General features: G+C 28.3%; 1 protein-coding gene across 3 annotated transcripts in view; it reads right to left on the reverse strand.

Annotated features, from left to right (window-relative positions):
• The window catches only part of Wdr81 (WD repeat domain 81), a 107,870-nt gene that overhangs the window by 40,842 nt on the left and 40,936 nt on the right, over window positions 1–26,092 (reverse strand). For all 3 annotated transcript variants that reach the window (XM_016052860.4, XM_071187794.2, XM_043048186.3), the window contains 7 exons: window positions 25,771–25,929; window positions 22,039–22,109; window positions 19,069–19,237; window positions 17,816–18,003; window positions 14,425–14,701; window positions 13,834–14,204; window positions 6,464–6,593 (listed from right to left, as the gene is read on the reverse strand). In XM_016052860.4, coding sequence (XP_015908346.3) covers window positions 6,464–6,593; window positions 13,834–14,204; window positions 14,425–14,701; window positions 17,816–18,003; window positions 19,069–19,237; window positions 22,039–22,109; window positions 25,771–25,929 — 1,365 coding nt within the window. The remainder of the gene's footprint in view (window positions 1–6,463; window positions 6,594–13,833; window positions 14,205–14,424; window positions 14,702–17,815; window positions 18,004–19,068; window positions 19,238–22,038; window positions 22,110–25,770; window positions 25,930–26,092) is intronic.

Genomic DNA, 26,092 nt, shown 5'->3' on the forward strand with positions numbered 1-26,092 from the left:
GTTGTCAAAAATAGACATTTTCCATAGATTTGTGAATGATGTTCATTTATGCGTTTTTTTTAAAGAAATTATTGGAATATTAATTATAAAGAAGTAAGTTTTTTTTTTGTTAATTTTTTTTTCATGATTGAGAATTATTAAATTTAAACCATGGCATTTTTTGGAAAGGGTAAAAAAGAGGATTTGTTAAGTTTGGCCACCGAATTAGAAATTGATGTGGATCCAAGTATGAAAATTATAACACTAAAAAACAAAATAACACAAAGTGACACATATGATGAAGCATTTGCCAGAGAAATGTTTTTCTCAATTGTGTTGAGAGGAAAAGGAAGGAAGAAATTGAGGAACAGCGAAGGAAGGAAGAAATTGAGGAACAGCAAAGGAAGGAAGAAATTGAGGAACAGCGAAGGAAGGACGAAATCGAAGCTCAACAGAAAAGAGAACAAATGGAATTTGAGTTGAAAAAACTTGAAATTGAATCCCTTACTCGACTAACTCAAACTTCATCGCTCAATGGAAATGGACAACATAACGTTGACTTAATTAAGCTCATTCCTAAATTCAAGTTAAGGGATGATGATATCGTGATTTATTTATCTGTATTTGAAAGACAGGCTAAAAGAACAGGGATTGATCCTAAAGACTGGGTGTCATGTTTATTCACTTTATTGCCTTCTGAAATCATTCAACTAATTGGTAGAGAATCTGAAGAAAAATTTTGTGATGCACCAGAAAAGAACTGAAAAATCGTAGAGGGATTTTTGTTATGAAATCATGAATTATTTCAAAGAGTGGATTAATGGACTAGAAATCACTGACTTCGCCAGTTTAAAAAATCTCACTATCACTGATCAACTTAAGAAAAAGGTACCTCATGAAGTAAGAGACCACCTTCTTGATGATTGGGCAAATTTCGTTTCTCTAACAAAATTAGCGGATAAGCTTGACAAATATAACAGTGTACGTATTGATTCAAGGAAAACTACTGGAATTCCCTCAAAAGACAAAAACTAATGAAAAGTAGTGGCGACCTCGTTCTCCACCTTAAGAAAGAATTTCAAAAAACAAATCATTCTACAAACAGGGCTCATCAAGCGTATATACATCCCGTAAGAGTGATGAACTACAGAGGTCAATTTCCAAACTATTTTGTTTTACTTGTGGAGGAGAAGGTCATACATCCAGATTTTGCCTTAAAAATCGGCAACTCGGAACACTCCTACAACTGCCCAAAACAATTTAATCCAATCGTCCCTACCCCCTCCAGAAAAAGAAAAACCAGAAGCGCTAACTGCCAAGATTTCTGTTCCTGTCTCAAAATCTGTGGATTTATCTGGAAACATAGATGATTTAAAACTAGTCAGAGTTAAATGCGGAAACGTGGTTCTAAATGGCATTGTAGACACAGGAGCCAAAATATAGGTAGCCCGTGAGAAGTTAGTCGCCGACATACCTTGTGAAGGAGAAAGTAAAATAGAGATATCTTCTGCTTTAGGGGAAAGCGAAGTCACTCCACTGAAAATTTTCCAAATGAAAATAAATTATGAACTTCATGGTAGTGTACCTATCACTTGTGCTGTTTTAAAGAAGCTGGTTACCAATTTGCTGCTAAGTTCTTCAGCTCATGAGATACTGTGTGAAAATATTGAGCTTTGTCACAGTAATCTTCAATTGAATACCTCTTCAGAGGTGGAAGACTCTAGCCACGAACCATCACCAGTGAAAGAAAATACTTCAAATTGTGCTGTGATTACCCAAATTTTGCAAAAGGACATTAAAAATGCAAGAATGGAAAATTACACTAAATTGTATTTTAAGACCCTTCAAGAACAAGATGAGAGTCTAGCAAAATGCTTTGAATGGGCAAAAAGGAACGAAAATGCTTATACAGTTCGAAACGAAATTTTACTTCACTCTGAGAATATTTGTGACGAAAACATCAAACAAGTTGTGTTACCCTTAGAGAAAAGAACAGAGGTTCTGAGAATGGCCCATGAAATTCTTCTTGCAGGTCACCTCGGTGAGAAAAAGACAATTCAACAAATTAAATATTCATTTTTCTGGCCTACTATCAAACAAGATGTTAAGAAGTTCTGTGAAAGCTGCAAGGAATGTCATTTGAAACGAACAATCACATATAAAGATAGAATTCCAATCCAACCTATCGTTAGACCAGAAACACCCTTTGAAGTATGGAGTGTTGATTGCATTGGACCGTTAGAACCTCCATCCAGAAGAGGTCATCGGTTTGTGATATGTGCAGTTGATTTATGCACTAGATGGGCAGAAGCCATCCCTGTCAAAGAAAAAAGTGCACAGACCACATGCAACATCCTGATGAAGATTTTTTCTCAAACTGAATTTCCGAAAATGATTTGTTTTGATCAGGGAACTAATTTCACAGCCAAACTCACCCGATCTTTTGAAGACTTACTTGGCGTATGACCCCGATTTTCTACTCCCGGACACACCAAGAGTATGGTAGCTATTGAACCATGGAATAGGACTTTAAAAGAAATGATGAATAAAAATATCCAAGAACATGGAAGAAATTGAGACCTGCACCTTCCCTATCTTCTGTTTGCCTATAGGGAAGTGCCACATAGTACCACTGGTTTGTCTCCCTTCCAGATGGTGCATGGAGACTGCCACTGGGAACTTTATCCTTGTTGAAAGAGATCTGGACAGGCGAACGTAGCGTTCCAGTAACTGCATCCCGCTCAATTGAAACTTACCTACATGATCTTATCGGAAAAATAAGAAAAGCTCATGACTTTGCAGCTGAAAACTCCAAAATCTCTCAAGACGAATGTTTATCAAGATACAACTTACGGTCTAAGGATAAGGCTTTCAATGTTGGGGACAAAGTCCTCATGCTAATCCCATCATCATCTCATAAATTGCTCAATACTTGGCAAGGACCAGTTACTGTAATCGAACTTACCAGACCCCACTCTGCCAAAGTCGAAATGGAAAACGGGAGTATATGGGAATTCCACATAAATAAATTGAGGCCTTATATTGTTCGAGTAGATCATATAGGTATCATTTTCAACCAAGATGAAGACTTTGGAGATATCCACTATGCACCAGCGGATCTTATGGATAAATATACTGAAGATTTATGGATCCACTAGCAAAATATGAAAGGTGATTTAAAATATTACCAACAAAAAGAAATATTTGATGTGTTAAAATTGTACACGATGTTTTTAGTAGCAAACCAGGTCAAGCCCATGTCGATGGTCATGACATAAAAGTTACAGCAGACTGCAGTCCAAAGAGATTAAAACCCTATTGTGTCCCCTTTTTGCTCCGAGACGAAGTTGATCACCAAGTTAAAGAATTACTAGAACGGGATCTAATAGAGCACAGTGACAGTGAATGGGCACATCCTGTGGTATGTGTTGCAAAAAGGGATGGTAGCTTTAGACTGTGCATTGACTTTAGATTTCTGAATAGCTTCACAGTTTCTGATGCATGTCCAATGAAGATCGCAAAAGACCTTTTTTTTTAAATAGGTAAAAACCCACTTGATAACAGTAATCGACTTAACGAAGGGGTATTGGCAAATCCCGATGAAGGAAAGCGCCAAACCATATACAACATTTGTCACTCATGCTGGCCATTACCAATGGAAGGCTCTTCCATTCAGTTTAAAGAATGCAGGAAGAACCTTTCAGAAATCCATGGATAAAGTACTAGCTCACCATAGACACTACTGTTGCTCATACATTGATGATGTGGCAATATTTTCTAGGTACTGGGATGAACATCTCTACCACATCGACCAGGTGGTTCAAACTCTGAGAAGTGTTGGTCTAACCGCAAATCTAGAAAAGTGTGATTTCGGAAAGAGTCACGTGAAGTTCTTAGGTCATATAATAGGTTCTGGCACTCACTCTCCAGATCCTGAGAAAGTAGAAGTCATCCAAAATTTGTCTGAGTCTACCACCAAAAAGGAAGCTAGGGTTGGCAAGCTATTATAGAGATTAGATCCGAAATTTTTCTGAACTCCTTGAACCATTAAGATTGCGTCCTAGAATGTGAGGATCTGATCATTAAATCAAAAGTTTTTGAGGATGGTCTGTTTTTTTGGTACATTGTACAAAAAAATACTTTGCAAAATTTTATAGTAAAATATGAAATGCTAAACAAACATACAAACTATACAAATTTAAACTTACTATAAAAAATCTTCTGTTTTAAGATATTTTCATCAGTTGTGAAAGTTAAACAAAAGTCCACTATGTTGAAAAAGATCTCAAGTTTTATTATTTCTGAAAGTTCTGGTGTGATTAATTTTTCACATTCCAGTTTTTACTAAAAAATATTATTCCGGTTGGCATTTTGCAAATAATAACAATAATAACAATACTTAAATTTTAAAAGTACTGGTCAGTTAAATTTCAGATAGTTTGGGATTAGGATAAACAATGATCTGATTCTTGTTGCTAAGATTGGAATTAATTAATTTGCCACGATTTCTATAAAGTAATGCAAACATTTAGCTTAGATAAATAGCATTAAAGAAACAAATAGTCTGAACAAAAAACAAACGATTTGAACAGTTTAAATGATTTGAAACAGAAAGCAAATCATACAGAGAAATAAAAATCTTCCAACTAAAAAAATACTTTTATATTTCATTTTAACCCTTTTGAAGGCCGTGGTAAGTATACTTACCACCACGTTTTACCAGTTTTAATTTAGGTTTCCATTTTTCAATAACTTCAGCTTTCTTGAAGTGAGTTTGAATAAAATTGGTAACCATTTGTCACTTTCAAAAAACGTATAAAGTTACAAAATACATAATTCCTTTTGAAGTTTGTAGCATTTAAGGAATTTATTTTATAAATAAAGAAAAATAAAAGTCCGTAAGTTCCTAATAGGTCATGTTAAATATATTTACCACCAAAAAAATGGCATTTTTGTAAACTAAAATTAGTTTTTTTTTAATATCAATTACCGTTCTTAAAACAATTTCAATTCCAAAAATACTTTAATTTACCTTTACTAGAAATAAAGGGCCCGTTAAAGGGTTAAACATTTGGTATAAGTGCTGGAATTCTTTTGTTGAAGGTAGGAGCAAAAATGAACTTTAAGTTAATATGCAAACAAAAGCACTAAAAGTTTGGTTGATTTGGAAAAAGAAAGCGAGCAGGTACTCAAAACAATGTCTTGCCAATTAATATTAATGAAGGAAAAATGTATTAGTCATAAGAATTTTTCCTAGAAAATGTTTTTTTGTTTATTATGTTACTTTCTGTTTTTTAGAAGAAGAAAATCATTGAAAATTTAATAAGAAATAATTTTCAAGGCAAGCTACATAATTTTTAACATAGTGATAATAAATAATTCAGGCTAAATTACTATCTTAAAACATGGACTTGCCCTGCATTCTTACAACTACTTCTAACTTTCTTTTGCTTGTTTGTTCTAGATTTTCCATAATTAACTGAAGTGATGTCAAACAAAAATTTATGATTAGCTGAAATTCAAAATTCACCATAGGAAGCAGTTCTGGAATTTCTTCCCTAGACATAGAATGGACAGTTTTGCTAAGATATCTTTCGAGTTCAATATCAGAATGATGGCACTAAATGTTATTTTATTTCTTTTAAATTTAATCTGAACTAATCAATGTAATTATTAAATGCACGTATTAAACATACTATTTTTTGTTAAAAATTTAGTTTTAAAAACTCGGATATCTATTGTTGACTTTTCCTATTTAGATTCTATTTTGCTCTGTGCAAAATAAAATAATAAGCTAATAATAAAACATTAGTTTTAAACTCAAGAATTTATTGATTGGAAAAAATATGTGAATGGAACATGCAATGTTACATTAATATAGCAGTTAAATGAGCTAACTAGATATTGGCTTAGTTTTGCACAAGTTTCATATTTGTTGGCAATACATGTGCTCATTTTTATTTCTGTGCACTTTGAAAAAAGTATTTATAATTGAAACTGATATTTGTTGGGTAAATTTTAACTTTATCACTTACATCACAGCAATGATACATCCCACCCTCTGCACTTAAAGTTCTCTTGCAGCACTAACATTGAAATAAAATGCATAATCCTTGAAAATTTGACTATTTTACTTTAAAAAATAATATTATAATATTCAATTGCAATCAATAACCATATTCACTAATACAATAGAGCACAGGGATTATTCTCGGAAGACAAGTTATCTCATCTGTCGCAATGAAAGACTTAAAACTCAATGATACTATTTCTGTAAAAAGCATTTCAAAGTCATATAATATAATTAAAGATTCCTCAAGAATATATTTAAATCACATGTCTCATTATATTTCACATTAAATAATATTTTTGGTTTTATAATGACAGTTAAAGTTATAACAAAAAATATATTATCAGTTCAGGTTAAAGTTAATAACCTAAAGAATAATGAAATAATCTCTACAGTACTAAGACATTAAAATACCTCTTTGCTCAAATCTGAATCGAGTATTTCTTTATTTTCAACAGTTGCACCTCCATCTAATACATTTGTATCGAGACATCCTTTTTCCAATGTTTTTGATTCCTCTTCAATTTGTATGGGCTCCTCATTGCTAAAAAAAGTATAACATTGATATTAACTTATTATTATTGAATTATTATATTTGAATGATATTAATTAAGATTTGAATTATGCTATTCAAAATATTTTTGGTAGAAAAAGTTCCATTTCAAAACATTTAACAAATAATCTTAGTCTTATTAAAAGATATTTTTATTAAATTTCTAATCTCATAACTACCAAAATATGAGTTCTAACAATTTAATTCCTTGATTTAATTGGACTTAAAATAAAAAAGAAATACATAAGAAACATTCAGTTAAGAATTACAGGCCCATGTATAGATAGTTAAACTAGTTCAGTGGATGAAAAAAGTTGACTAGATAGAGTATGACACAAAATATCTCTATTATCAAACTACACAGTAATCTCTCTGAAATCCTGTAAAATCGGTTAAGAATTTGTAACAGAACAAAGAACTGCCGCACTAAAAATGAAAAAAAAATTCTAACATTATTCACCTAATTTTTAACCCTTATTTTTCAATAAATGAAAACAATCATAATATTAAAGATTTCAACTTTATAGGGGAGGCAAGAAATAAACATTGTTCTTAATTTATAGCTCATATGAAATTAACATTGGCTCCAAGTACTTTTATTTTTATGACAAAGACACAGAGTAGTTGATTTTTACTCATTCCTTTTTACAAAATATCCATATTCAACATAGTCATATATCTTACGAAATATTTATAATCATTTAGCTAAATATTTAGGAAAGTATCAGTGATTGTAGAGTGATGCTCACAGGAATGTTTAATTATAGTTAAATCAATTCACATTTATTTTATTGAAAAGAAAACTTTATTTCATTATTACTGTCTGCAATATTTTACATTTTCACGCAACTTATTATCAATTTAATATTTTTTTTTTTGAACTCTTGTTTTAAATTCTTTCAATAAAACAATTACTGTTTGGAAATTACCGCTTTAACCAAATTTAAAAACATTGCATAAATTTGTTTTCAATCAATATTCAACAGTTGAATTGATTGTTGGCAAAACTAAACAAAGAAATAACTTTCAGTAAAGGAAAACAAAGCATTCTGAGAAGTGAATAAAAATAAAAATGGAGTATTATTGAGAATATTCGGTCAGCAATTTAAAGGAAGGTTTAACTTCTGATGTAAAACATTTTTCTTTGATTCAAAGGTTTAATTTTATTTTGTAACATGAAGTTATGGCTGTTCAAGAACTGTAAAAAAAGAAACTCATAAAAAATAAATATTAATATTGAAACAAATTACAATAAGTTTTTTGTTTGAAAAGCAACATAAATATTATAGATTTGCTGACACACAATAAAGAATTTAAAATTATATGCAATTCTGCCATTAGTTTTTGCCGTTAAATGTATTAACCTTCTTTCATATATTTTCCATACATCTCAATATATATAAATTTAGAAAGAAAAAATTTTAATTTACAATTTATTTGAAGCCCTTAATTCTTTGAATACCGAGCGACCTAAACCTCAACATGCCCAGAATACCGCAAACGCCCGAAGTTGGAAAACAGGTGGCAAAAAGTTCCTACCCCCAGCTTTACTCTGGAATGACTGATCTTCTCCTTATTCACCTGCGGAAATATCTCCAAAATAGGTTTTCAAAGGGAAGAAAGACATTATTTAAAGCAAGAATATCGCTAACATAGCAAGATTTATAAAATGTTAATAAATGCTTTCATTTTTTTTAAAATTTTATTATTTATATAGAAAATTAAGTATGTAATTCCATGCAATCAAGTAATAAAATTTCTAAATGAAGCACTTAAATTGAAAATGATATTCTCGCACAAATAAAATCCTTTTTTCGTTGTAAAGTAAAAACTAATATAATTCAATAACTTAAATGATTGAAAAATAAACTTTTAATTTCCTAGAAACCAACATTTAAAATTAACATCAGTCATTAAGGAGAAATTAATTTGGTGTTAGCATTAAAAATATTCATTCAACCAAAATGTGTGTCTTATTTTATATAATTTTTTAATTTGAAATAAGATAAACTTTTCTTTTTATTTCATAAAGCTCTGAAAATATTAAAAATTTTATCCCCAGAAACTATTCATTTCACCCCAAGGTACAAAAAAAATATTTTTCACTTTAGCCTACACTAAATTCATTTCAGTGAAATTTTCATTTGTAAATAATATTCCATCTAGCGCTGCACCATAAAAGATTTTGCAAACTTGTACAAAAATTTTAAAAACTGCTGAAGAACTATTTTAACAATAGTATTTTAAGTACAATATTTCTATATAAATTTTAAAAAATCAAAAAGTAAAATTTTTTTTCAAATAAATCATTTATCTATAAAGTATATTTTTATGTAAATTTCAGTTTGGTGAGTGGGAAAAAATTTTGAAATCTGAAAATTTAAAGGAATAATAATAAATAAATTTATTTGTTATAAGGTTCTTGTAAATAATCTAAATCGTTTAACGAATTTTCAATTATTTGAAGGTAAACGATTCGAAATAGATGCCAAATTTTGTATCTGTCTTTCCATAATTTATATAAAAATATTTTAGTTTTTGCATTCCAAGTATGCTTTTTAATGCGCTCTGATTATATGTAGTAATTTGTAGAAATAAAAACATTTTATTGAATAAAATAAAAGTATTGTCAGAATACTTTCATAGTATTTCAGAAAAATTCCTCAAGCTGTAATTTTGTATTTACTAAAATCTGTAGTTCAATATTTTTTAGATGAATATCTTATCTTCTTTTTTGTAGCATCCATTTTTACTGTAATTTTTCCACGTGTCCTCCTTTTTGATCATTTTTCTCACAAATTTTTAAAATATTGTCGTTAAAAATAAAAATGCAATAAATATGGGTAATTAAGTAAATTGATTAAACAAATATTATATTCATAATAAAAAAAATAAAACTGCATTTAAATTTTAATAAATAATTGCTAATCATTTGGCAAAAGTAAGTTTATGTGTAATTTAATAAAAATCTAATCATTGAAAAATTATCTTAAATTAAAAAAGTGACTTACAAGCAAACAAAATAAGTGTTTAACTATGTAACAACATATCCAAAGTTTAGAAAATATAGATATATATATATTTACAATCTCAAAATTTTTATTTACTTATTATTAGTATTTTTTAATTTCATTTTTAAAAGCTTTTAATGACTATATTTAATAATCCATATTTAACTACTATATTTAATGCATAATTTTTTAACCTCCTTAATCAGCCAGACAGCTATTCTTTACGCATGCTAGCGAACACAGTTACTTCCTTTTTCAACTCTGCTTTCTAGCCTCAGACTTATCTTTCTGTCTCGTTTTACTTGTAATTATTTCTTTTTGAGTATGGGACTAAAAATGTCTGCATTTTACTGAAGAGTCCGGAATATGCATTTGTTTATCAACATATGGTGTGGTGACATGGGTGTGGTGACAAGACATTTCTTTGAAAGAAAAGAGGAATATAGAAGGCATTTCTTACACTACCACAACATAATTTTGATAACAAAGATATCAGTCCCAATTTCAAGTAAAAATAGAGAAAATCTACAATATGACATGTCATTTTTCATATAACAATAGCTTTTAGAAGCTATGCTGATAACGCTTATCTTCTGCAAAAATGAATGAGTAACTTGTAATATGGAATGAGTAACTTGTAATGGGTGGTCTGACAGCTGAATATAGAACATTCATTATGAAGGAAAGAATAAGCTTATGAGAAATTACAGTTAACTACGTATTATTTTCCAGCAAAGAATCCCCTTCGTAGGAAGATAACGTTTAAAATTGAAAATAAATAAATTCATGGAGATTTAACTATTTTAAGAGTTTTGACACCAACGCATTCTCCACTAGTAAACATTCGTGTTGTTAGTTCAGGTGTTAACGATTAATAAAAAAATGGGTCGTTGCAGCTTCAAGTGCAATACCTAAGTAATAACAAGCATTGAAAAGGTGAAAATAGCGAGGCATTCATAAACAGCAAGACAGCGTGAATTATGATTTACAGCTGTCGAACTACAAATGCAGAATAAAGTTCAAATTTCAAAGAATAGTTTCGGTACCCATCAAAGCAGTTTCTTCTCCTGGATCCTATTATTATAAATATAAAAACCATTTTGTAAGACATCAAAGACTACGATATAATTTTAAAAAAATAATGTTTACCTATTTATTTTATATTTAAAAATAGAATTATAATTAATTGTATTTAGTAATCTTTCAGTCTTGTAGAAAAACTAATTAATAAATTTTTAAATTAATGTTATTTCTTTTTTCTAAACACACTGCAAATTTCTAGCAGTTAATTATTTTGAACAATCGATATATTTTTAAAGACACAATAACTGAGTAATTTAATGTTTTTAAATTTTTTTTTTGACACCATTACTCTAGTATTTTCTTTTCAACGTAAGTGATCAAGAAAGTTCTGATAAAAAGAAGTAGACAACTTCATAGTTTAGGTTAATTAATTTTGAGTTTATATTTGTTTCTACATCTCTCTCTGTCTTTCTGCAAAGTTAAAAAATACTAAATTTCTTAGCTATAAATTATAAGATTATGAGATTTTCGTTTTATTTATACAATAAAATATTTCATTTAACTTTTTCTCGTGAAGTATTGTCAGAAAAAGTCCGTTAGCGGCAATAGTAGTGTCAGTTGGTGCTACATCATCGAATTCATCTTCATCCCCTGATTCATTAAAATCAGACTCATCTGTCTCATCATTGAAAACTATTTTATTACCTTTGCGGCGAAAAGAAATTTTCGTTTATATAAAAAAGACAAGATAAAACAACTTTACAAGAGCAGAATGATATGAAACAAACTTTTGTTAAAAATCCCTCTACTTTCTCCCCTTTTTGCAAATTATCTTCAAGGACGATTACTGCCACACCTCCCTCATTGTGTGTCATTTTTCGAAATAGGGGAAGAATCTCTAACTAGTTTCTTGGGCACTTCGGGCGTTTTCGGCAGTCTAGTTCACGAGACGTTTCAGACGTTCCGGTAGCGAAAGTGTTAAAACAGGGTTGGAAAAAAAACATTTTTGTTGTTGTTTAAACCAGATTTTTTGGTTAATATTGTGTATGTGTGCTTTTATCCTTTGGTTTGTTCAAAAAGGTCGAATAATATTTAAAAGTAACAACATGTACAGTTTAGATAGTAACATAAGAGAAAATGAAAGAATTTTGAATTAAAATAAATAAATTTGGAATATTTTTGTTTTGAAATATAATATATATATATATATATATATATATATATATATATATATATATATATATATATATATATATATATATATATATATATATATATATATATATATATATATATAACTTAAAAGTATTACAACAATGAATAAAAACATTATGCATATATACAATGCAAATTTCTTCAAATCCATAACAGAAAACAATAATGAATAAAATTTCAAAAAGTGCATCATTTCCATTCATGCTTTTGATTGTAGCAAGCATAAATGTGTTTTTGACAAGATGAAAAAAGTTTCATTAACTTTTTATAATTTAACCTCATTTTATCATTCAACTCATTTAACCTAGTGACAGCTTTGCATGCGAAAAGTCGTATTTTAACCCACAGTCTTTTATGGGAAATAGTGTATTGGGAAAAGCATTCTTCCAATTTTGCCCATTTGCTTAACAACCAATGGGCTCATAAGTACATTATTTAAACAGCTCCATTGTTGAAAAGTTATCAGAATATGGATTTGGTTTCGTTATATTTCATTTTAAGTATTTCTAAAGACATCATGATTTAATCTTAAATTTGCTCACATTAATTTATTTTATGGACATTTTCACAGGAATGCAAGGTTAAAACAATTCAAAAATTCATATTTATGAATATTTAAAGTAACACAGATTCACAATAGCAACGAAACTCAAAATTAAAAAAAAAAATGTATGAAAAAATTTCATATTTTTCATTTGCTTCCATTCAAATTTTTATTATTTTTTTGTTTCAACTTCTCATTGATTCTTTGTTTCAATTTAAATTTTGATTCTTTCTTAAATTTAAATTTTTTATTAATAAATATATCTGGCTTAGTTTGATTCATAAATAATGAAAAATTAAATTAGTATTAAAAACATTAAAAAAACAAGCTAGTTTTTTAAATAATAAAAACAGTCAACCCACTTTGAAAGCCTCTCACTGCTGTCTAGAGTTTTCACCGTATCTTTTAGGAAGTTAAATGTTTATTTAATTTTAATATTAAAATGTAATATCTATATGCTACAAATATATTTTTTCTTAATTTAAATATTTTAAAAATATTGTTCCTTTTATAATTTGTTTTAAGAGGTCATATTTTCAAAATAGTTGATATAATAATTTGATAATAAAATAATAAAAAAACTTCTTATTTGCATGTTTTCTAAAGAGTACTGTTTGGTTGAGATGGGGAAATACCATTTTATAGTATCAGTTACAAACTGATACATTTTTATCAATTACAAAAACCTGATACTTCTTGTAACAGATTCACATCAATATTAATTTAGACCTTAATTAATAGGGGGATGTAAAATTATAATATAAAACTATCACTGTTTTTACTGGATATAGAGTATGAATGAAACTGGTGACAAAACTTCCTTTTTTGACTCAATACTTGTTACCAAATTTATATGGCCCAAGGGTACAGAAAAGTGTTATTGGACTTAATTGCTTACGCTAATCCAGAAGCAGAACTCTAATGTGGCACTGCCATCTGTATGCTAAATAGTTAGATAAGATTAAATTAATTTAATTTTTTAACATGTTTTGTGGCTTTATCACTAAACTTCTTAGTTCAGAAAGTAATTGATATTAACTGAACTCATTCAGCTCATGATGTATACATTTAAAGTACTTGGTAATAATTAATAAACACGCTGATACAAACACATCTCTACTACTTAGTAAGCTGAAAATACATACATTAGTATAAGAAATAAGAAGTTGTGCAATTATAATTTTTATTGGTCACATATCTTTTCTCTCCAAATGGTTATTTTCCTTCAGAATTTAATTTTTTTGTCTAATTTTGGCAATTTAGTGATAGCTTTTTTTCCAAGAATTTACCCTTTAAATTCAGTAATAAAAAATTAAAAGAATTTTTTTTTACTGTCTTGTCTAATCTATAGTATTTAAGACAAAACTCACATTAATACAACTGTTTAAGAAAAAAAAGGAAATGAGTAGGCCTGACTAGGAGAGTTAATAATACACACCTTTTTAAAGATGTATATGTGTAATCTTTGCAGCCTCCAATAGCTTCAATTAAAATGGTTGTAAAATGAATCAAAAAACTATGTAAACCTAAACCAACAATGAGTTGTAAAATGAATGTTCGATGATATAGTTTTAAGTGCTTTTGTGAAGTCTTATCAGCCTCAAATACTTTCACCAAAAGTTTTAGAAATTTTCTGCAAGTGTGTAAAGGTCCAAGAATTTGAGCAATAAAACCAAATAAATGCCATGTTGAAAGTAAAGCAGTATGAGAGCAAGAAAACATTTCTTGGATGTAAGGAGTAACAAGGTTAATGCCTTCTCCATTTAATACAGGCAAAAGCTTCTGCAATTCATCCAAAGCATATAAAACCTATAAATAAATAACTAAAATTACTGTGTAGAATCATAAGTATTTGCCACTAAATTTCAAACTAATTAATTTAATACTAAATTTTAAATTCATGGTACAAAAATTATAGGCTTGCAGATGTATTTGTCTAATATAAATTAATGTTTGTCAATTTTAAAATTCTTCTAAATTTATGCTACTCAATCTAATGCTAAAAGTAGAGCAAGAAGAAACTACTGACCTTTTTTTTTGAAGCTGTTTCGAGGTCCTTTATTACATCCGGCTCATAAAGACTTCTTTCAAAGTGAAGTTGTATTTCTTCAGAGAATTTATTAAGATGGAGTAAAAAATTGTATAAAACAGGAAAATACGAAGGGAAAGGTATTGTATGAATATGGTGCAACAGTAATTGATGAGGCGATGGCAAAGGCAATCCACAATCTGTGATAGGCAAAGGATGGGTTGGATCAAAAGATGAAGACACTTGTAAAAGTAATTTGATGACGTCAATAAATGATCTGTAAAGAAGAAAAAATAAAAAATAATAACAAGCCTGGTTATATTTTTGTATGCTAGATGTTTAAATTAAAAAGATTACAAAAATTTTATTATGTCTAAAAATCCCAATTGAAAACTGTTTTTTTTTTTAAACTTTTCATGTGAATTGAACTTATATCATTCCATAGGAAATTACTGTAAAATATGGATAAACACCCCCGATAGTTTCACGTATATACTAATTGTCAATCAGTACCAAAAAAGCACCCCTTTCCTTCAACACAATTTAAAAATTCTTATTTTAAGAATTTCTTTATAAATTTGTTTCCAAAAAATAGTTAGTCTAATATTTAGGGTAGAAGATTAATGTTATACCATAAATGAACAATGATTGGAGGAAGAAGGAAGAGGATTAATCAATAACAGTAATAACTGAATTGAAGATTGATAACAAAAGTGCAGGTGTTTGTAAAGTATGGGAAGAGAAGGGGAAGCAATCCTCTGCAAATGTGTTCAACATTTCCTCCCCGCTGCACGTAGATCAAAATCATGTAGAATAATATGTATGCTTGCTTGCAAGAAGGAAGGGGTAAATTTTAAGATGGGGTGGGAGATTTGAATGTGAAAGAATGAGTTAAAGGAAGAGAACGTCTTTCTTAGAAGTGTCCTAAGTAGGGAAGAAAAATGTGAATAGAAAAGGAGCGGAATTGAATGGAAGAGATATGGAGTAAAAGGGAGTGATTCTTTCTTAGAATTGCCTAAAAATACCAGGCGACATTAAGGTTACCTGATTTGTCAATGGATGAATAACGGCTAACCTTATGAAAAGTTGGTTAACGAAGATTTGGGGTCCAAATAAGGATGACGTTTGGAGGTTAATTATCTTGGATTGGGCCTTAATTCATAGAACCTCAAGTTTCTCTGAAAAATTTAAAAGTTTGGATACAGATATAGTTTCTGGTAAGATGCAAGAGCCTTCTGCAGCCAGCAGATGTTTAGTAGATGGCACCCTTTAAAAGTGCATGAAGAAGACAATGGGTGCTCTTCATTGTCAGAAATCTAAAAAGGCCAACTTGGCAAGATGTGATTGGTTTTGCATTGGCTGTCTGAGAGGCTGTCTATGAAGCGAAGCTTTTGCATTGGCTGTCTGAGAGGCTGTCTACGAAGCGAAGCGCTCAAACTCATTTAAGTATTATAGTATTTTCAATGCATTAGATGGAAGCAAAAATGGGGTTTTTAATTTCCAATTAGCAGAAGTTAATGTCGGATCTATAGACAATGATATTGATATTACCAGTGAACTGAATAAAGAGTGCATTGATCTTATTGTGGACGATGACTCCAATATTTCTTTCGATAGATTTTCGAATTCTGATTAATGTAAATAGATAATTTATCTTTTTTTCTGGTATAGTTTGGTGTCCATATTTTTTTATTTTTTCTTGCAGAGTTCTTTTTTTTTACCTATTTGCATGTATTGATGGAGAAGGTAAGTTAGATTTACTAATTAAAATTTATATTTACTTCCTTTTGCTACAATTATTTTTGGTTTATTTTGCTTAATTTTTTTGTAATTCATATTTAATTATGCCCAATCAAATATAGCAGTTTTCGTAAAACGACGTTTTGCATTTTATTCAGTACTCTTGATTCGCTCCCCTCTACAGCACGGGGATTTTCCTCAAAATTAGGGAGGGGACGCTTTATCTGTATTTTACGGTTGATAATAGACAGCTTTTAATAACAAAAAGGACATTATAAGATTGTGTTAACAAAGACGTCTCATATTTAATAACCAAGGATTAATTCTCTGAAAACAAATTAAAATTATCTAATTAGCATATGGTATAGACTGACATAATCATATCTTTCTTGTTGCAAATTCATTTCAAACTTTTTGAAGTTAGTTTTACTGCCAAATGAAAGAAAATTTTTCATAGATTTTAAAATGATTTAAAATATTAAATTTAGCCTAATCTTTCTGTTGTGAAAATAATACTAATTACAAAGCTTTATTTATTATTATTTTTTTGAAAAAAATAACATTCAGCATTAGTTAATATTTTATGTCTTGGACTCATTAATAATTAAAACATTTAATTTAAAAAAAACAATGGAAAGTCACAAGAAAAAATCTATGTAAGCAACAAAATTTGTAAGAGGTACAATTTTTTGATATTTATAATAATATAATTTTTGATACATTTATAATAATAAAAGGTACTTTGTATACTGATTATAATTTCACACAAGTATAACAAAGTTGATTCCTTTATTTTCACATTGGAAATTAATAATATTGCAGTACAAATACTTACCAATCAGCACAAGATTTAAAGACAGTCATTGTTTTTAATTTTTGACTTACTATAAACAATAACCAGAAACAACCCAACAACGAAAAAACAACAGCCAGAGAAAAAACTGATGATAAATTATTAAACTTGATTAATTTCATTTTATTTTATAAGAATCAATTTTTAAATTTATTACAAAAGAATTGTTAATGCAAACAAAACTTTCAGAGGTTCAGCATTATTATATAAAAAAAAATTACCTAATTAAAAAAACAAAAAAATACATAGAAATTTTCTGATGAATAACAATTTCTTACTAATTTTAGCATGTTAACTAAACACATGCCTATAAAAAATAATTAAATGTTCTTAAGGGAACAGAAAAATACTAATATTCATTAATCTTGAGAGTTCAGAATTGTTAAATGAAACTGCGTAATGTATGGTAAAATGAACTGTTAAGAATAGAATAAAATCAAATTTTTCTTTTAAATGCCTCGATATAAAATTGTTAATTATAGGTGAAAATAGATGCTTAGAAATAAGTGGAAAATTACAAATTTTTGATCATTTCCAATAAGAATAGTAAAAAAAAGTTTGCAAAGGGTGTTAAAATTTTACAGTATTTGAATACTCATAAAAAAATTAGAACATTTTTTGAGACATAAGTCATATTCTGTATGCTAAAAATTAATTACATTTTGGGAGGTGTCTTGTGAGCCCATACTAGGTTCATTACCAATTCCAATAGCAACATGTGAAGTGGAATCTCGATCATGGACATTAATATGAAAATAAACAGAACCTATAAAATGTAAAGCAAAAATTAGTTTATACCTTGGTATTTCTTGTCTATATATTCGTAATAGCTTAAGTAGGTCATCATATCGTGTTTTAAGAGAAGAGTTTTGAGGTAAAACTTTGCAATGAGCTGATAAAGCAATTTCACTAATCAGACAACCAAGAACTACCATATCTTTGCTTCGCAAATAATTTACAGAAACATCATTCATTTGAGAATAGTCCTACAAAAGAAAATACATATAAATTTATTGAATAAATAAATTTTCTCAATTATAATTTATTATCAAGCATTAATGACATAAACAATTTATTTTATGCAAATTCAGCACACATAACACACATGATTTTATACATAATTTAAAATGTATATACCAAATCAAGTTATTATATTTTTATGTTCAAGACACATCTAGTGGTCAGTAAGAAATTATACTCCAATATTTATAATACAACTAAAACTCAATGCCATTAGTTTAGTACATATCTGAAAAAGTATGTGAAAAAAAGGGTTAAAAAGTGTTTTAGAGGAAAAAGTTAGAGTATCAGCATCTGTGTTTAAAATTCTAGAGAATTACAGACTAATAGTTGCACTTAATCCCTGGTACTACAGTTCATGTTGTACCACGATCTCCTAAACAGTTCAACTGCAAAGTATTATGCCTTCATTTTTAAATTTCCTATTTTCAAGCTCTTGGGGTTTTTCTCTCTTGAGGTTCTAAATATAGAGAACAACTTACAAGACTCGATGAAGCTATTTAAGAAAAACGTCTTTTATTAATAAACAGAAAAGTTATATCTTCATTCATGACAATGCTTATGCATAGATGGAGAACTGTATAGCAGAATAACAGAGATTATATTCTCAAACAATAAAATTTCATTGTTTGAGTTAGGACAACCTACATTATATTAGGCCAAGAGATAGACCAAAGAAAAGATGGATGACATCTTGAATGATTTAAAAACTTTAAAGATCTCCTACTTTAAGATCAAGATCAGGGACAGAGCTGTCTGGAAAAATATTGTGCTGCAGGCTAAGGTGCACCCTGGGCTATAGTGTCAATAAAGAAGAAGAAATTACGTTAATTTGAAAGTTATCATTAGATCCAGAATGAGTTTAAGTGATAACCTAACATTTTTGGGAAATGCCTGTTAAGCCACCTTTCCTAGTGACATACCTGATTTATGAGTCAACTATGAGTTAATGAACCTTTTGATTTTCATTACAATTTAAAAAGTGTATTATAAACCTTTTTTAGTGTTTAAATCGGTACTTTAAGACTGACCTTAAATTCATTAAAATGATGATATTCTCCATCAAACCAAGATTGAAAAGTATGCAGAGCTTCAAGATGGGAAAGAGAAGATAATGAATTGAAATCCTTGGGTAAGACAATAATTTGGTTTTCTGGTCTAGATTCTGAGTGATCAGATGAAAGTATTAAAGATTTTGATCTAAATAAGAAAAATAAATATATAAGTCAATTATAAACAAAAAAATATTTGTCTTTAAAGGACATGTTCTGATATTAGTTTTGATGGCAATTCTTAACAAATAAAGAAGCCAGAGCATTTTGCTTTTATAACAATTTGGTTAAATAAGAATGGATTTTCAACTTAATGACTTCACAAAAATTTCTGTTTCAAAGCATAACTGTCGATTTCAACCTAAAAAGATAATGAAAGGTTTTTTAAATAATGCTTACATATTTATTTAATAAAAGTATTGCTCAAAAGAAAATTAATTTTAAATAAGATAAGAATTTCAGGTAAGATAATAACTCATAAAAAATTTTATATTATAAATTATAATCTTTTATAAATTCATAGATAAACTAATGCAGCTTCGTTCATTTTCCTCTTTGATTGTTAAAACTATTTGAAAGGAAAAAATTAAATTAAAAAAGTTTTGCAAATTTTATTTAAGGAAGATACTGCATTATAAAATTTCTACTTAGAGTAACTATTAAGATTGAATTGAGTAGTAATATTCCTTTATTCAATTAAAATTACAGAATACAACTGAAATCTGAAGAATAGAGAATTAAGAAAAAGCGTCAAATAAAACAAAAAGTTTCTATGATTTCTTTTAAGAATAAACCTTGTCTAATATATAGATATATAGTAACAATTAGTGCCATAGGAAAATTTATTTTACACCAATGGTAGTAATTCATTAATAAAAGAAAGTATATGTTATTTATTCAAATAAATTTATACCAATTATTTGCTAAGCTCTTTCAAATCTTCTTTTATATAGAATGGGCATTTCTTTATCTTTCTTTTAGTAATTCATACCAATAAGCTAAAGTTTTAAGCTTTTGCTCAATATTTTCTGTTGCACAATTATTTTTTTGAACCTATTCCATTGAATTAAATTTAGTTAAGAATTCCCATGTGACAAGCCTTAAAAGTACTTCTGCTTTAACTAAGCATAAATAATTGGTGGTCCAATTTCTTAAATAATATGTCATTGCTCTTTCATTTAAATTGCATTTATGAAAAAGATATGTATGAAGCATAAAAAATACCCTGAATATCTTATGATATGATGATCATATTTTCATGCACTAGGACTAAATCAGTGCAAGGCAATTTAGGTTATGAAGCCAGACACAAATACAAAAATGTACCTTCTCTGAATAAACACACTAATTTTTTCAATTGGTTAGGATTCTGACTTTTAGAATAAAGAGGGAAGACACAATCTAGGAAATATGGTTCCAATAGTTTTGTCAGGACAACAGTCCAAAGTTTGGAGTGTGGTTCAAATCAAGGAGAGCGGTCAAATGTTATTTCTGCTTTTTGCATATTTCGCCATATCTCGAGAATTTCTTTTAAGCGAATTGAATGATTTTTGCACACAGTAATAAATTTGTCTATCCAAAGATAACTTCATGCAAAAATTAATTTTTAATAATTATTTGTCTTTTTTAATTATTTTATTTAATAAGAGTTTACATATTTTGAAATGTAAGGTATATAAGATCTACAAATATAAAATAAATATTGTAAGAATAAAAGATATACAAATTTTTACATCAATTAAAAAAACATAATTCATGATAAAATACAAAATTTGAATGAAATCTGTTGAATGTTTCTGTAGAAATTCAAATTTCAAATCAAAGACTTCTTTAAAATTCCATTTCTCAGGAACTATTCAACTGATTTTGTTCAAAGATGGAACTTTTTTTACATACAATTACAGTCTTTAAAATGATGTAAAAATTTGTATACCTTATAATTCAAAATGTTTTCAACTATTATTAAATAAAATAATAAACAAGGGATAAAAATTTTTTTTGCAGGAAATCAGCTCTGGATAAACCAATTCCATGATTGTGTGCAAAATTTTTTCCATTCACTTAAAAAATTCTCTTTCCATAAAATAAGCAAAACGGACAATTATCATCAAAATTCACTTTCCTGACCATAATTCCCAGATTACAACTACTCACAATATCTTGAGGAGAAAGAAGAATGAAATCCAAATTCTCCAGAAAAGGGTAAGTTTATTTAGAGAAAGTATGTTTTGTGTCTGGTTTTGTAACTTAAAATATCATGTGCATCAATTAATTAACATATTTGAAGTCACCCCCTTGAGCTATTAACAGTTTGGAGCTGACTGTCACATACACAGGCCAGAATGAAAGGCTATCATTTTCCGGCCGATACACTGGTATGCTAAAGCACTTTTAACTCCTGACCATCCCATATTTGTGACAGTGTTTTGAAATGTTTTAAAAACTATAATTTTAGGCACAAGATAGCATTGCATCTTCATAGGATATGAGATACAAGCAGATTAGATTTTCTCCCATTGGGAAAGGGCTAAGATTGAGTTTTAATATGCGAAAATCCAATCATTACATCTAAAGTCATTCAGGATGGTTCGTTTATTTTTTTGCGCACTGTATATTAGTTTTGAACACAAATAAGCTCACTGTAATAGACCAAAAATTTCAAGAAACTATAGCAATTTTTTTTTTTTTAAATAAAATTTTAATTTTTTTAATTATTGAAATTGATAAAAAGTCATCATGCTCTGAGCAATTCAACATATTTATTTTCAAGACAAAAATACTTTTTACAAAATTATTATTTGGAATTGTCTTAAGCAACTTTTTTCAGCAAATTTTACATTATTTCAATCAATATAATTATGTCAAAAATGTTGAAATTAGTGAAATAGTAATTAAAGAATAACAATTTAAAAATTTACTATTTTAAATTAAAATACTTATTTATATTACCTAAATGTTTTAAAAAAGCTGGACTTGCCCATGCTGTCTTCCTCATCACCACTCTCTTTTGCATCAGACACCTGTAACATTTCATTTTAGTACAAAATCAGATGTCAACATTTTAAAACAAATATTCATACTACCTTTCTGAAAGTATTTTTGTTAAGTTTTCAATAGAAAAGTTTAAATTATTTTCATTTTTAGGGATTCAATTAAGACAAATAAAAATATGCAGTGGAACAATATGCAAAGATTTATGCAATGGTTCTAAGATGGCAATGCCTGAAAATAATTAATATTGAGACATTCTAGAAGTACAGAAATATAAAAAAGTATCTTATTTTTTAAAATTGCAATTAGAAGTTTCTACAATTCTTTTCCATTAATTAATAGCACTTTCAAATGGAATAAACATGTTTTAATTTCAAATAAAGCTACGAAATTTTTACTAAAAATTTTAGTTATTGAGTTAAAAATAAAAACATTTGTTGACATAGTTGCAATTTTTATAAAAACATAATTGTTATATGTGTAGCACACATTATTTGTTAAATATGCCACTAGATGGCTGTAGCAGATCACAAGAAAAGAACAGTCATTAAACATTAATTTTTTAAATGCTATATAAATATCTGTCTCTTTTCTGTTATAATAACTTATGAAGTAGTTAATATAAATTAAACACATATATATAGATATATATTAAATATGAAACATTTTCAGCACTGTCTATGAATTTGTGAAGAGCCAATAAAACATATCATATCCCATATTTTTCATTATGATTTGAGCATTAACTTATTGTAGCTTGTTTTTATTGTTTTTTATCATGATTTTTTAAAAGATAATTTATGTTTCCTGAAATATTTTCATTTTCTATTAAATTAAAATACACGTACAGACAGTGCTTTTTGAATGATCTCCAATACTCAAGCTAAAAATTGAATGGAAGAAATATATCTATTAGAGCAGAAATTTTCATTTAACTTTAAGTGCTAACAGATGTGACTTTTAATATCAGTTGTCTGAGTTAATAGGGACATCATCCAACTCTTGATTACTAAAAACTCAAATTATACAAACCTTTGTTTCATAAAAGGAATACATTAAAATAAATACAGTAGCTCTTTGTTATCTATCACACTTGAAGGAAATCTGTAAAAAGTGTATATAATGCATACTAACTCATTTCTGTTGATAAAAATCTGGAAGGATTTTTTTTAAACTATAGCTTTTTTTTATATAAATTACCTTATTAACAAATCAAAATATTGCTACTTTTTCAACAATATTTGAAAATTTGATAGAACATTGTTTGATTAAAAATATTTTAACAAATTAGAAATGTAATGATAAACATCACATCTGGGAGAGTCAGAAATTATAACTTTCACAAAGTTAAAGATTTCTAATACACATAAATAAAACTGGATAAAGATATTTCAGGCATGTATACATCTCAAAAATGCTTTTTTTTAAAGATAAATCAATTCGCATGTGTGATGTGAGGGTCAAATGGTGGTATTGCCTAAAAAATAAGAAATTACAAACAATATTAATCTTTCTTATTTTTACTCATTTATTGTTACTTAATAGTAAATCATGAACACTTTAAGTCCCCAAACAGTATTTTCTTGCAACATCATTTGCAGTACTTAAACAACACAAAACAGGTTTTAAATTCACAAACACTAAACATAATTAAAATAACAATTGTTTTTAATTGTCTAAATTAAAAGCAAGACCTTTTAGATATCCATGATGCCCAATTCTGTATCTTGTTAAATTATAGTGCAGCAATGACAAATACAAAATACAAAAATGTTTTAAACAAGTCTCAAATTTTTTTAATTTCAAATACCATTTTCTTTTATTGAACTAAATATTAATTTGCTTCCATAAGTACTGCATACCAACAACTAGCATTTCTTCTTTTAATTTTCAAATTTCTAGTGAAAAATCTGTATACTTTCCTATAATATCATCAATCATTTATAATGTATTTAAAATGTTTACAAATTGTATTTATGCTAGGCACTTTTAATTGTTAGATTCTTGTTACGAAAATTTAGTAGTATTTATTAGCAGAAATAATAAGAAAAAAAGAGAACATACTTATGCGGATACAATATGAATAATATTATTTGATAAAATCTTAAAAATGTTTCAAAAAAGAATTTGCCTTGTTTCTTTGGAGATTGAAATTTGAAAACAACACCCATAGAAAAAATGTTAAACTCGTTCATTTTTAGAAAAAATAAAGGACTTCCATTTATCTTTGGTTCTCAGATACAAAACTTTTTAGTCATCATCAAGACAAATGCTAAAGAATTCTTGCTAGGAAATGCTCAAATTTTTTCTGAGAAATTTTCTAATTAAATAATCCTTAGTGAGCAAGTTTTTCTAGGTTTTTCATCAGTTTGAATGTTTTGTTCTGGTTTTATCATTCTTTCTTCATCAGGACTAATTGGGCATCCAATGCATACTCCTTGCTACTAGGACTAACATCTCAGTATTGCATACTAGCTGCTCTGACCCTCTATGACTCTTGTTAAAAAATATTTTAAAAATAACCCTGTAGGACTAGGTAAATCTATTTGATGGTTCATAAGTAAACTATGCAAGTAGAGTATATCACACCCCAGCACAACAAAAACAGATTTATATTTCTAATTTGTGAAACTAACATTTTTATATGCATTTAGTGTCTGACTTTCTACCTGATCTTGACCCTCTGGACAAGTTTTCACTTGAATAGACATTTTAGAAAAGGATTTATCAAGATATTTTTATAGAAATTTGGGTATGACCTGCCTCAAATGCCTGCTCATGTTAGTCTTTCTTTCCAATGGAACGTGTATATGAGAAATAAATTTCTATTGTGTAACACTGTAAATATTTCTATTCCCAAGATTTTTAAGTTTTAAATTATTTTAAATCACTTCCAGCAAATAATTCAATTGCCAGAATAACTAATAGGTGTCAATGGCAGTTTTGTTTTTGCCCTGAATATTGCTGCAATAGATGCTCAAATAATTTTCTTCCAACAACTAATCTACATCCAGGACTAGAAGCAGGTATCTGTTTTTTAAAGAATTTAGTATTAAAATTAATAAAAAGTTGCACTGGACAATCATTGGAGATTAAGACTTTATCAAGAAGTTAAAGCACTGCATACAAAAAGAAAGACGATAATCTGTGACATTTGAATAACTAAGAACAAATGTGTACTCAAGGAAAGTAAAACTCGGAGAAGCTGAAGATAAAAAAAGAAATTACATGCTATAATCATATGAACATATTTTGTTCATGTGCACGTAAATAAAATAAGAACTGGGTATTTATAATGCATTAATGATTATAATTTAAGTTAGTGGTAAGGTTTTAGTAATGTTTTCACATGCATGAATTGTAAATGTTTACAAAGTTATTTTTAAATAATTAATCATTAAATAATTAATCACAGAGGTTTAAGGCTCCAACTTTTGTGACCAACAGCATGATTGTGGCAATGTGGTCAGCACTGCACACAGGTCACCTTTACTTCCCAGGCAAGCTGGTACCTATCGATCTGAAGCTGGGTGGGGTTTAAGATGTCACTGGGAATCGAACCCCAGTTCTTCATAACGACAGTTCAGTGAAACTTAACACTTAATATTACATTCTATATATTACTGAATTAGCGTTTCTTTCGCTGAAATCTAATTATTATAAAATAATAATACTAAATAAATTGAATACCTTTAAAATTCGAGGAGTTCTCAAAAATAAATGTTTGATCAACTTATGGGGATGAGGATGTGTAAATAACTGAACCATTCCATAACTCTGGACTGTTGTATGCTGATCAACTAATGGTAAGCAGACATTTTTTGCTTTGACAGCAGCTGAACCAGAAAGCTAAAAACAATAAAAAAATTTATTTAATTTTCTTTATTGTCCAGATATTAAATGTTAATTTAAGATAAAGCATTAACAATAATGATTATACTTCTTTTAGCTTGACGGCTATGCCTAGGGCCTACGAAAGGTATAATCCGGCTCTGATTATCTACAATGCAGA

This window comes from Parasteatoda tepidariorum, chromosome 11 (genome assembly GCF_982258835.1).
Source record: "Parasteatoda tepidariorum strain Cologne lab strain chromosome 11, Ptep-v5.0, whole genome shotgun sequence".
Lineage (NCBI taxonomy): Eukaryota > Metazoa > Arthropoda > Arachnida > Araneae > Theridiidae > Parasteatoda > Parasteatoda tepidariorum.